The 9,282-nt window shown below is 36.8% G+C and overlaps 2 protein-coding genes across 4 annotated transcripts in view; both read left to right on the top strand.

Annotated features, from left to right (window-relative positions):
• On the top strand, nucleotides 417-4,939 carry LOC104714447 (probable disease resistance protein At1g61180). Of its 3 annotated transcripts, XM_019229755.1 has the most exons (4): nucleotides 417-777; nucleotides 899-1,354; nucleotides 1,933-4,278; nucleotides 4,637-4,939. In XM_019229755.1, the coding sequence occupies exons 3-4, from the start codon at nucleotides 2,016-2,018 to the stop codon at nucleotides 4,762-4,764; spliced, it is 2,391 nt and encodes a 796-aa protein (XP_019085300.1). In that variant the 5' UTR covers nucleotides 417-777; nucleotides 899-1,354; nucleotides 1,933-2,015; the 3' UTR covers nucleotides 4,765-4,939. The 3 variants fall into 3 exon arrangements, with proteins under 3 accessions (XP_019085300.1, XP_019085299.1, XP_019085298.1); XM_019229754.1 differs by having other exon boundaries at nucleotides 417-1,354; XM_019229753.1 differs by lacking the exons at nucleotides 417-777; nucleotides 899-1,354 and having other exon boundaries at nucleotides 1,361-4,278.
• The window catches only part of LOC104714452 (katanin p80 WD40 repeat-containing subunit B1 homolog), a gene marked incomplete in the record, with an annotated part of 10,966 nt that continues 8,234 nt past the window's right edge, over nucleotides 6,551-9,282 (top strand). The window contains 9 exon segments of the mRNA XM_019229661.1: nucleotides 6,551-6,903; nucleotides 7,270-7,400; nucleotides 7,478-7,595; nucleotides 7,791-8,017; nucleotides 8,114-8,216; nucleotides 8,358-8,428; nucleotides 8,769-8,843; nucleotides 8,933-9,076; nucleotides 9,155-9,234. Of these exon segments, the coding sequence (XP_019085206.1) occupies nucleotides 6,879-6,903; nucleotides 7,270-7,400; nucleotides 7,478-7,595; nucleotides 7,791-8,017; nucleotides 8,114-8,216; nucleotides 8,358-8,428; nucleotides 8,769-8,843; nucleotides 8,933-9,076; nucleotides 9,155-9,234 (974 nt within the window).

The following is a 9,282-nucleotide window of genomic DNA, read 5'->3' on the forward strand; positions in this document are numbered from 1 at the left end:
TGTCCTGGAGATATCGTCTGGGAATCACTGTGACTCTACGGGTCTACGAACCAGCACGAAACAGTTCAAAGTTCAAACTCCAATTGAAGCTTTTCGAACATACAAAATGAATGAATACAAACGTCGATCGCTTACTTTGCAATCAAACCGGTTATCTTACGGTTTAAATTGAGTGAACCAGACTTAACCCAATCTACAACATAAACCTATAGATGATCCCCGGATTATGGTTGGTTAGCTCTAATATCTGGTTACGTAAGGCTGGTTTGCTCTTTTAAAACAAAACCACACTTAATTATTTATGTTTAAACCGGTTTGGAAAATTAATAAATAACCAAACCAGCCTTAAGTAAACCGGAACTCGATTTCAGCCAAATCGCATCTTCTTCTTCTTCATCAGACAAACAAACCACGAAATTTCCCAAATTAGAGAGAGAATCGGTCGCAGCGCTAACGTAAAACATAAAAGTTGCGCAAGAATTTATGGAGGGGGTAATAGGCTGGCCGATGTGTAGACGCTGCTTACTTTTGCAGAACTCACCTCGTGCGGGCCTCCCTACACCCATCCCCTAATCTTTATTAGTTTCCAAATTTTGACTCGATTAGTGATTATGATGACGATGCTTAATATTTGTCGGCAAGTTTCAATTTTTTGCAAATTTAAGCCAATTAAAGCGATAAGGTTAATTTTCATTAAGCTTATTGTGGATTCTTCTAGAGTTTTCTCAGTTCTTGGATCTGTTCCCAGAATATTTGCAGTTTTCGTCCTCTGAATTGGTAATTTATTGGAGAATCCGCCTCACTATTTTGATTGGAATTGATTTTGCTGTGATTTCTCATAAAAAAAAATTGCAGGATTCAGAGATTAGTAAACCTTACGAGGTTTATGGTTTTGTAGGATCCATTTCGATTGTTGTGTCCACTGCGATCTTGTTGATTTGGGGGTATGCATGCACCAGATATGTTCTTAAGAGTCTATACCCAAACAAGTACTGGGCCTTGGCGATGCCGTTTGTATTTGATAGTGACTCTGTCGTTAGTTTTGGGGTTTTATTTAGGTCTTTCAACTTCATGTCTACTTCAATATGTTTCTTGAAATTGTAATAGCTAAGCTAGCAATGATTTAAATCTTCGGAGGTTGGTTGTGGTGGTGATGACATTGACATTCTTTGGCTATTTTTTTAGTTTTTGCTGGTGATGACAGATGAGTACAGCAGAGAAGATGGATATTTTGTTCATCTGATGATAGACAAAGCCAATTGTTCAAATCTCTGATATTACAAGAGTTAAACGTTTTTGTTATGTTCGATTCAAGTCATGCCAAGTGATTGGCCTTTGTTCAAATTTCATTGAGGTAAGTAAAAAAACCATGCCTTTCTTCAAAAGCCATTCGATTTATCATCACTCTCATTCTCTTCTGCTTTGAGTTATAATTTTATTTTTCTCAAGTTTAACATGAGGTATGCACCATTTTTTCCAAAACTGATATTGATCTATCTGCAAAAATGGGTCACATAATAGAATAATGATGTACCGATCAATTCAAATGCGTTCAAAAAGTGTTAATACATTGTTTCATCACTCTACTGTGGGTCCAGAAAGAAAGATTCAGTCTATACTAGTTGTCATTTTTGAAAAGTCATTGGATGTCAATATTATTGCCAGAATCTAATTTATTCGTGTGGGCTCTAGCTGACCAAAAAATATTAAGAATAATCAATGTCCTCCACGTGGAAATCAATGTCTTTTTCTATCTTTTAACCAATTCGTATTAATGTGAACAATCAATGTCTCAAGCTGTTATCTCCAATATTTATCAGCTGAAACACTTCTTGATTTGATGAGCTTCAGCTTTTAGCTTCGTTGTTTGCTCACTGAAAATTTCTCTAACCATGGGGAATATTGTGTCTTGCCAATGCTCTGGTGATGCAGTGTTGGATCGTATCATTAGATGGTTATGTGATAAAGGTTATATTCGAAGCCTCAAGGAGAATCTCAGGGCTCTAGAGAGGGAAATGGAAGATCTCAGAGCAATAAAAGATGAGGTGCAGAACAAAGTAGCGAGAGAGGAGACACGCCATAAACAAAAGCGTAAAGCTGTCCAGGTATGGCTTACCCGTGTTGAGAGCATCGACACACAATTTAATAATGTGCTTAGTGATAGTCCCGTTGAGCTTCAAAAGTTGTTTTTCTGTGGTTTATGTTCAAAAAATGTATGTTCGAGCTACAATTATGGGAAAACCCTATTCTTGTTGCTGGAAGAGGTTAGGAAACTCAACTCGGAGGGTAATTTTGAAGAGGTTGTTGAGCCTACTCCGAGAGCTGTAGTAGAGGAGATGCCTACTCAGCCTACGATTGGTCAAGATAGAATGCTGGAGAAGGCATGGAAACGCCTTATGGAAGACCAAGTGGGAATCATGGGTCTGCACGGTATGGGTGGTGTTGGCAAAACTACCCTTTTCAAGAAAATATACAATAAGTTTGCTGAAATAGCTGGTAGGTTTGACGTAGTGATTTGGCTCGTGGTGTCTCAAGGCGCAACGATTTCAAAGCTTCAAGAAGGCATTGCAACAAACCTACACCTTTGTAACGAGGAGTGGAAGAAAAAAGATGAAAGTGATAAGGCCGCTGATATATACGACTATTTAAAGAGCAAGAGATTTGTTTTGATGCTGGATGATATATGGGAGGATGTGGATTTAGATGCCATTGGTGTTCCCTTTCCGACAGAAGAAAATAAATGCAAAGTAGCATTCACCACTCGTTCTCAGGAAGTATGTGGGCGGATGGGGGATCATGACGCAATGAAAATCAAATGTTTGGAACGAGATGAAGCATGGGAATTGTTTAAAAGCAAAGTCGGAGACAATATATTAAGTAGAGATCCAGGCATTGTCAAGCTAGCAAGAAGGGTTGCTGATAAGTGTCGTGGTCTGCCACTAGCGCTTAAAGTCATTGGTAAGGCAATGTCATCTAAAACTACAGTACGAGAATGGGAGCATGCAATCAATGTTCTAACTAGATCTGCTGCAGAGTTTTATGACATGGAAAATGAAATTCTTCCAGTTCTGAAGTTCAGCTATGATAGCTTGGGGGATGAACAAATCCAGTCTTGTTTCTTGTATTGTGCTCTGTTTCCAGAAGATGAATTGATAGAGGTTGAGAAGTTGATACACTACTGGATATGCGAGGGATTCCTAGGGGAATACCAAGTTATAAAAGAAGTGTATAATAAGGGTTATGCTATGCTTCGTACCCTTATCCGTGCAAATTTGCTCGCAGAGAGTGGCACAGAATCTGTTGTGATGCATGACGTGGTTCGGGAAATGGCTCTGTGGATTGCATCCGATTTTGGGAAACAAAAAGAGAATTTTGTTGTGCAAGCAAACGTCGGATTAGTTGAAATACCAAAAGTCAAGGATTGGGGAGCTGTGAGAAGGATGTCATTAATGAAGAATAAGATTAAAGAGATACCATGCAGCAGTAGTTCCAAGTGTTGTGAACTTACCACTCTGTTCCTCCAGGGTAATCGATTGAAGAATCTCTCAGGTGAATTCCTTCAGTCTATGAAAAAGCTAGTTGTTTTGGATTTTTCTTATAATCCCAACTTGAGTGAACTTCCAGAGCAGATATCAAAGCTGGCCTCCTTGCAGTATCTTGACTTGTCACTTACAAGTATAGAGCAACTGCCGGTTGGTCTCCAAGAGTTGAAAAAGCTAAATCATCTGGATTTGACTGATACATGGGAACTTTGCAGTGTCAGTGGGATATCAAAGTTGTTGAATCTAAGAGTTTTGAAACTACGAGGTTCTAAAGTTCATGGAGATGTAAGCTTAGTGAAGGAGCTGCAGCTCTTGGAGCATCTACAAGTTCTAACCATGAGGATATCTACGAACTCGGGTTTGGAGCTAATATCAGATGATCAAAGGTTGGCCAACTGCATAACTGATTTGTGTATTTACGGGTTTCTAGAAAAGCCATTCGATTTATCATCCTTGCCGAGTATGGAGAATCTTAATGAGCTCATTGTGGTCAGTAGTCATGTCGTGGAGATTTATACAGATATAAAATGCAGAGAAAGCGAGACAGACTCGTCTCACTTACGCAATCCAAAAATTCCATGCTTTACCAACATCTCGCAACTGTTTATAAGTAAGTGCCATAGCATTAAGGATCTGACTTGGCTATTGTTTGCTCCAAATCTTGCCTACCTACAGATTTCAGATTCAAGAAGGGTGGAAGAAATTATAAATAAAGAGAAAGCAATGGATCTTACAGGTATTACCCCATTTCTGAAGTTAAAACACTTAAATTTGTATAGATTACCGAAGCTGGAGAGTATCTACTGGAGTTCTCTCCCCTTTCCGGTTTTGAATGGCATAGCTATAAGAGACTGTCCAAAGCTGAGAAAGCTTCCCTTAAATGCTACAAGTGTCCCACTACTTGAGCGATTTAAGATAATTACGGATCCGGAGGATCCAGAACATGAAAATGACCTTGAATGGGAGGACGAAGATACAAAAAATCGTTTCTTGCCTTCAATCCGTCGTCTCTTCTGCTAGAGTGACAATATTTTCCCTATTTCTTTCTAGTTTGCTCATTGTTTCATTTTATTTTTCTTCTTTTGCCGCCGAAGGTCTGAAAACCACATTACTCAGGATTGGGATTCCTCACTTTCTGAAATCAGAATCCACGCTCTTCTTCTTCTTAGTACTTTCTCTTTTCTTGTGGTGTTTGTGTTGTGCATTTGGATTGTATAATTGATTTTGCTTTGCATTTGGAGATTATATTTGTGGAGTGTGTTGTGGACCTGTGGTTGTTCACTTGTATTACGGTTTTCATTTTCCAATTGTTTTCAGACTATTTTTTTTACACAATCAACGTACAGTTTATGCTATTAGGTAAAATCCAAAGCTTCAATCTGTTGGTTTCTCTTTCATCTTGCAGTGTGTTCGATTAGGTGATAATAAATACTAACAAGATCCAGATGAAAAAAAGTTTTGATTTTGCTAAATGCATTAAGATCAATCACCTAATGGCTTCCTCTGTCTTTTTTGATCTTAAACAGTTCAACTAGATTTAAGACTCGGTTCGTTTTCTTCGATATTCCTCAAGTCATCAAATCGATGATTTGAAAATGTATCTCCTTGGTCTCGGATAAGTCTAGGAATATCTATGCGCAGTCTCACGAAATCATTCAAGACTCAGTTTAAGCTCTCTCAACGTTCAAAACGATAGAAAATGTTATTAATAAAAATTGACTCTTACCGTAAATCAACCCTTTGCAAAATCCTTGTCAACATAAACGTTTACTATTTTCTTGTACCATTTGGTTCTAACAAAATCTTCTTAAACACCTGCAAATTTCAAGCCAAGGTTAGAACTTGTAATCTTTGAAACTTGTGTTGTTGTTTGTTGTGTATGCGTTTTTTTTGTTTTTTTTTGGCTTCTTTAATTTGTGTCATTTTCTCAGTCTCTTTGAAAATGTAACAGAAACCAAGGTTCTTAAGATCAATAGCCAACTACCATGCATCATGTGCCTCTCAATTTCAGTGTGTTCTACAAGTGTCACTAACTTTGTTTTATTTTTATTCTTCGTGGCTTTAGATCTAAATATTCAATTCTTTGCTGTGGATTGGGGATTAGTCACTGTCTATCATCAGAATCTACACGTAATTTTTTCTTTTGCTTTATGTTTCTTTCTTCTTGTAGTGTGTTTGTGTTGTTCATTTGGATTGTATCATTGCTATTTCTTTGGACAGTGATTTCAAGAAACATAATTATCTCATCCCCAAACCATTACCAATAAAGAAAATAATCTAGAGAGAGAGAGAGAGAGAGTCTTACGGAGATAAAATACGTGTAAGGAAAACAAAGTACTGTACTAGTTGTCGAAACGTTTGAGTCATTTTTTAGACGTGTTAACTAATCTCTTTCGTGGATTCTCCTAATTACTTACACATTGACATAGTTTACTTATCAAACGAAATATCTGCGTAAAATCTAACATGAGACAACAACAAAAACTTCATGATTATCTTAAAAAGTTAAAAGACATTATATTGTCCATACATCTATCATCTATGGATTTGTCTTACAAAAAGTACTTCAAAAATATATATTTTCCAAAAATTACTTTAAATATTATTTATAAGGTTGATAGTATCTTCAAGAAACAAACAAAAAACCAAGAGAGGATGACGTGTTGCTTCACCAATCAAATAATAATAATTTTTGACTCACCTATCAAATAAAAATAGTTAAACAAAAAATGTATGATGATGATGGAGTTGGAGAAAATAAAATCTGAACCAATAGACAAGTCAAGTCAATTTGAAGCAAGGTTGTTTTCGTAATATTTCCCCAACTCCAATTCAATGCCCGGACAAAAGGGTATTTTCGTCAGTCCCGAGACCAACGCAGAAAGAAACTATAGAGAGAGGTTCACTGTCCAAGAAAAATGCTTTAATAAATAAATAAATAAAAAACCAACCGACCGGATTATTAAATCAAATTAAATAAATAAAATTCTCAGAAAAGTTTTTATTTCTTCTTCTTCTTCTTCTCTGTTTCTTCTTTTTCTTGGTTTCTGCTTTCGTGTCGTCGTCGTCACTATTTGAATCTGATTTTTGTCTCTCTGTTTCTTTCTCTATTCTATCTTCTTCCCCGAATCCGATTCTCTCTCACGTTTTTTGGATTTTTTTTCAAATCTCAACGGGAAGCATCCTCTCATTCTCCATGCTTCTCAAATTTTGAATCTCGAGCTCTGTCGTTTAGTGACAATTGGGGATTTTCTTCAGCTCCGATTCACCCAATTTTTTTTTTCCGATCGATTCAGCAGATTCGATTCTGGATTTTTCAACGGATTCGAGTAGAATATGGCCAAGCGTGGATATAAACTCCGTATCCTTACAAATTTTTCTGGCGATTTTGTTTGATTCTTAGCTTTCAGCAGTTTCTCTTCACCACTGACTCGTTAGGGTTTTTTTTTTATCTTATGAACATAACTTTGGTTTATTAGTTTCTTTAGCTATATTGATTAGGTTCAGTTTTTTAATCAGCATTTTCTTGATTTATTAAGCAGATAATTAAATTTTCGGATCAAAATGTTTCTATTATTGTCTGTTTATTAATCAAACTGAGAGAAAAATTGGTAGAAAAAGACACTGCAATTAATATGTTTTTTTTTGTGTTTATCATTTTTTTGTTGATATGTTCTTTGTCTTGTGGATGATTGTTTTATAACTTAACTTGATTTTGGGAACTTAGAGGAGTTTTTGGCACATTCTGCAAATGTGAATTGTTTAAGTATCGGAAAGAAGACATCGCGGCTCTTTATAACTGGTGGTGATGATTATAAAGTCAACCTTTGGGCTATCGGCAAGCCTACTTCTTTAATGGTTTGTTTCACATTTCCTCTCTTCAGTATGTTTTTTTACAAGAATGGTGTTAAATTCTTTTCCTGTATTGCTGGCAGAGTCTATGTGGACATACTAGTGCAGTGGATTCAGTAGCTTTTGACTCCGCAGAAGTTTTGGTGCTTGCTGGAGCTTCTTCGGGTGTGATCAAGCTCTGGGATGTAGAAGAAGCAAAGAGTTAGTTGATTGAATTTTTTTTTTGCTTTCCTTTAGAATATTTGTTGCTTCTTGTATGCAGAGCTAGTCTCATCTAATGGGGAACAGATTATATACCATTTGGGTCCATTTATTTGAGCAGTTTATCAGAATATATCTATCGTTCAGTTAAGAATTATGAGGTCTAACATTTTCACTCTTTCTCTTGAAGTGTAGTGGTTCGAGCTTTTACTGGACATAGATCCAATTGTTCTGCTGTTGAATTTCATCCCTTTGGTGAATTTTTGGCATCGGGGTCAAGTGACGCCAATCTAAAGATTTGGGACATCAGAAAGAAGGGATGTATACAGACGTACAAGGGTCATACTCGTGGCATCAACACTATCAGATTTACTCCTGATGGTCGTTGGGTAGTGTCGGGAGGACTTGACAATGTTGTAAAGGTAAGAACAGCATTTTTCAACAAATGAAACTTGTGCATCATTTTTGTTTTTCAACTTATGATCTTAGAACAATGTACTGCATATAATTTCCAATAGGTATGGGATTTGACTGCTGGAAAGCTTTTGCATGAATTTAAGTTTCATGAAGGACCTATCAGTTCGCTAGACTTCCACCCACTCGAGTTCCTCCTAGCCACAGGTTAGTCTGTGATTCTTTGTTTTTCAGGCGTTTTAGGGGTAATTTGATGGCAATTTTTCAATAGGTAGATTAATTATCCTCTCTTTAGTCACACGTTTTATAAGATCTTCTGATTTCACACTCTCTCTATTCATTGTTCAGGTTCTGCAGACAGGACTGTAAAGTTCTGGGATTTGGAAACGTTTGAATTGATTGGATCTACCCGACCAGAGGTACTAGCCTGTTGTGTCACTAGATACTGATTTTCCAGGAGAATCTATCACAAGTGTTTTTACCAATAATTCCTTTTAGCGTAATCACCTTGAGGGAAACATCACATAATACCAATATCAGAAATATGCTTATTCTCGGTCTTGCTCTGAAGAGCGTGTTAGACAAATGCCAAGTGACAATTTAGTTATTCTTAAAAAGGTGTAAATATAATTATTTTTCCAAAAAGTAGCATCTGATGAGAATCATGAGATAAGTTTTTCTTGAGCTGTCTTTGTAGTATTGTCTTAAAACTTCTTAGTCACATACTTTCCACGGCATGTGTATTTCCTTGTTTCACAGGCTACTGGAGTTCGTTCAATCAAATTTCATCCGGATGGGCGAACCCTTTTTTGTGGTTTGGATGATAGCTTAAAGGTTTTGATTTGTCTTTGTGATGAGCTTTACAATATTGAGGATTCTCAGTGACAGAAACATTGATATCATAATTTGATACTCATAATTAGGTTTATTCATGGGAACCAATAGTTAGCCATGATGGTGTTGATATGGGATGGTCAACGCTTGGTGACTTATGCATCAGCGAAGGGAAGCTCTTGGGTTGTTCATACTACCAAAATTCCGTAGGGATTTGGGTGTCAGATATATCGGTATGTCAATTTAATCCTTTTTTTTCGAGAGTTCATTGTTTTTTCCTTTTGTTTTTCTTTAATCCTTTATTAAAACAGCAAATCGAGCCATATGGCATTGGATCTGCGGATAAAAAAGAATGCGTGGAGAAAATACTCAGTGCTCTGGACGATCAGTCCTCTGATAGAATAAGGAGTAGCCCAAGGCGCAGCTCATCCCCAGATTA

This window comes from Camelina sativa, chromosome 9, assembly GCF_000633955.1.
Source record: "Camelina sativa cultivar DH55 chromosome 9, Cs, whole genome shotgun sequence".
In the NCBI taxonomy this organism is placed as follows: Eukaryota; Viridiplantae; Streptophyta; class Magnoliopsida; order Brassicales; family Brassicaceae; genus Camelina; species Camelina sativa.

Bases quoted from the DNA above. Each gene is read 5' to 3' on its own strand.
- LOC104714447 (XM_019229753.1), top strand. From the start codon at position 1,893: ATGGGGAATATTGTGTCTTGCCAATGCTCTGGTGATGCAGTGTTGGAT. The intron at 4,279-4,636 runs GTATTACCCCAT...TTGCCGCCGAAG, and splicing joins GAAAGCAATGGATCTTACAG to GTCTGAAAACCACATTACTC.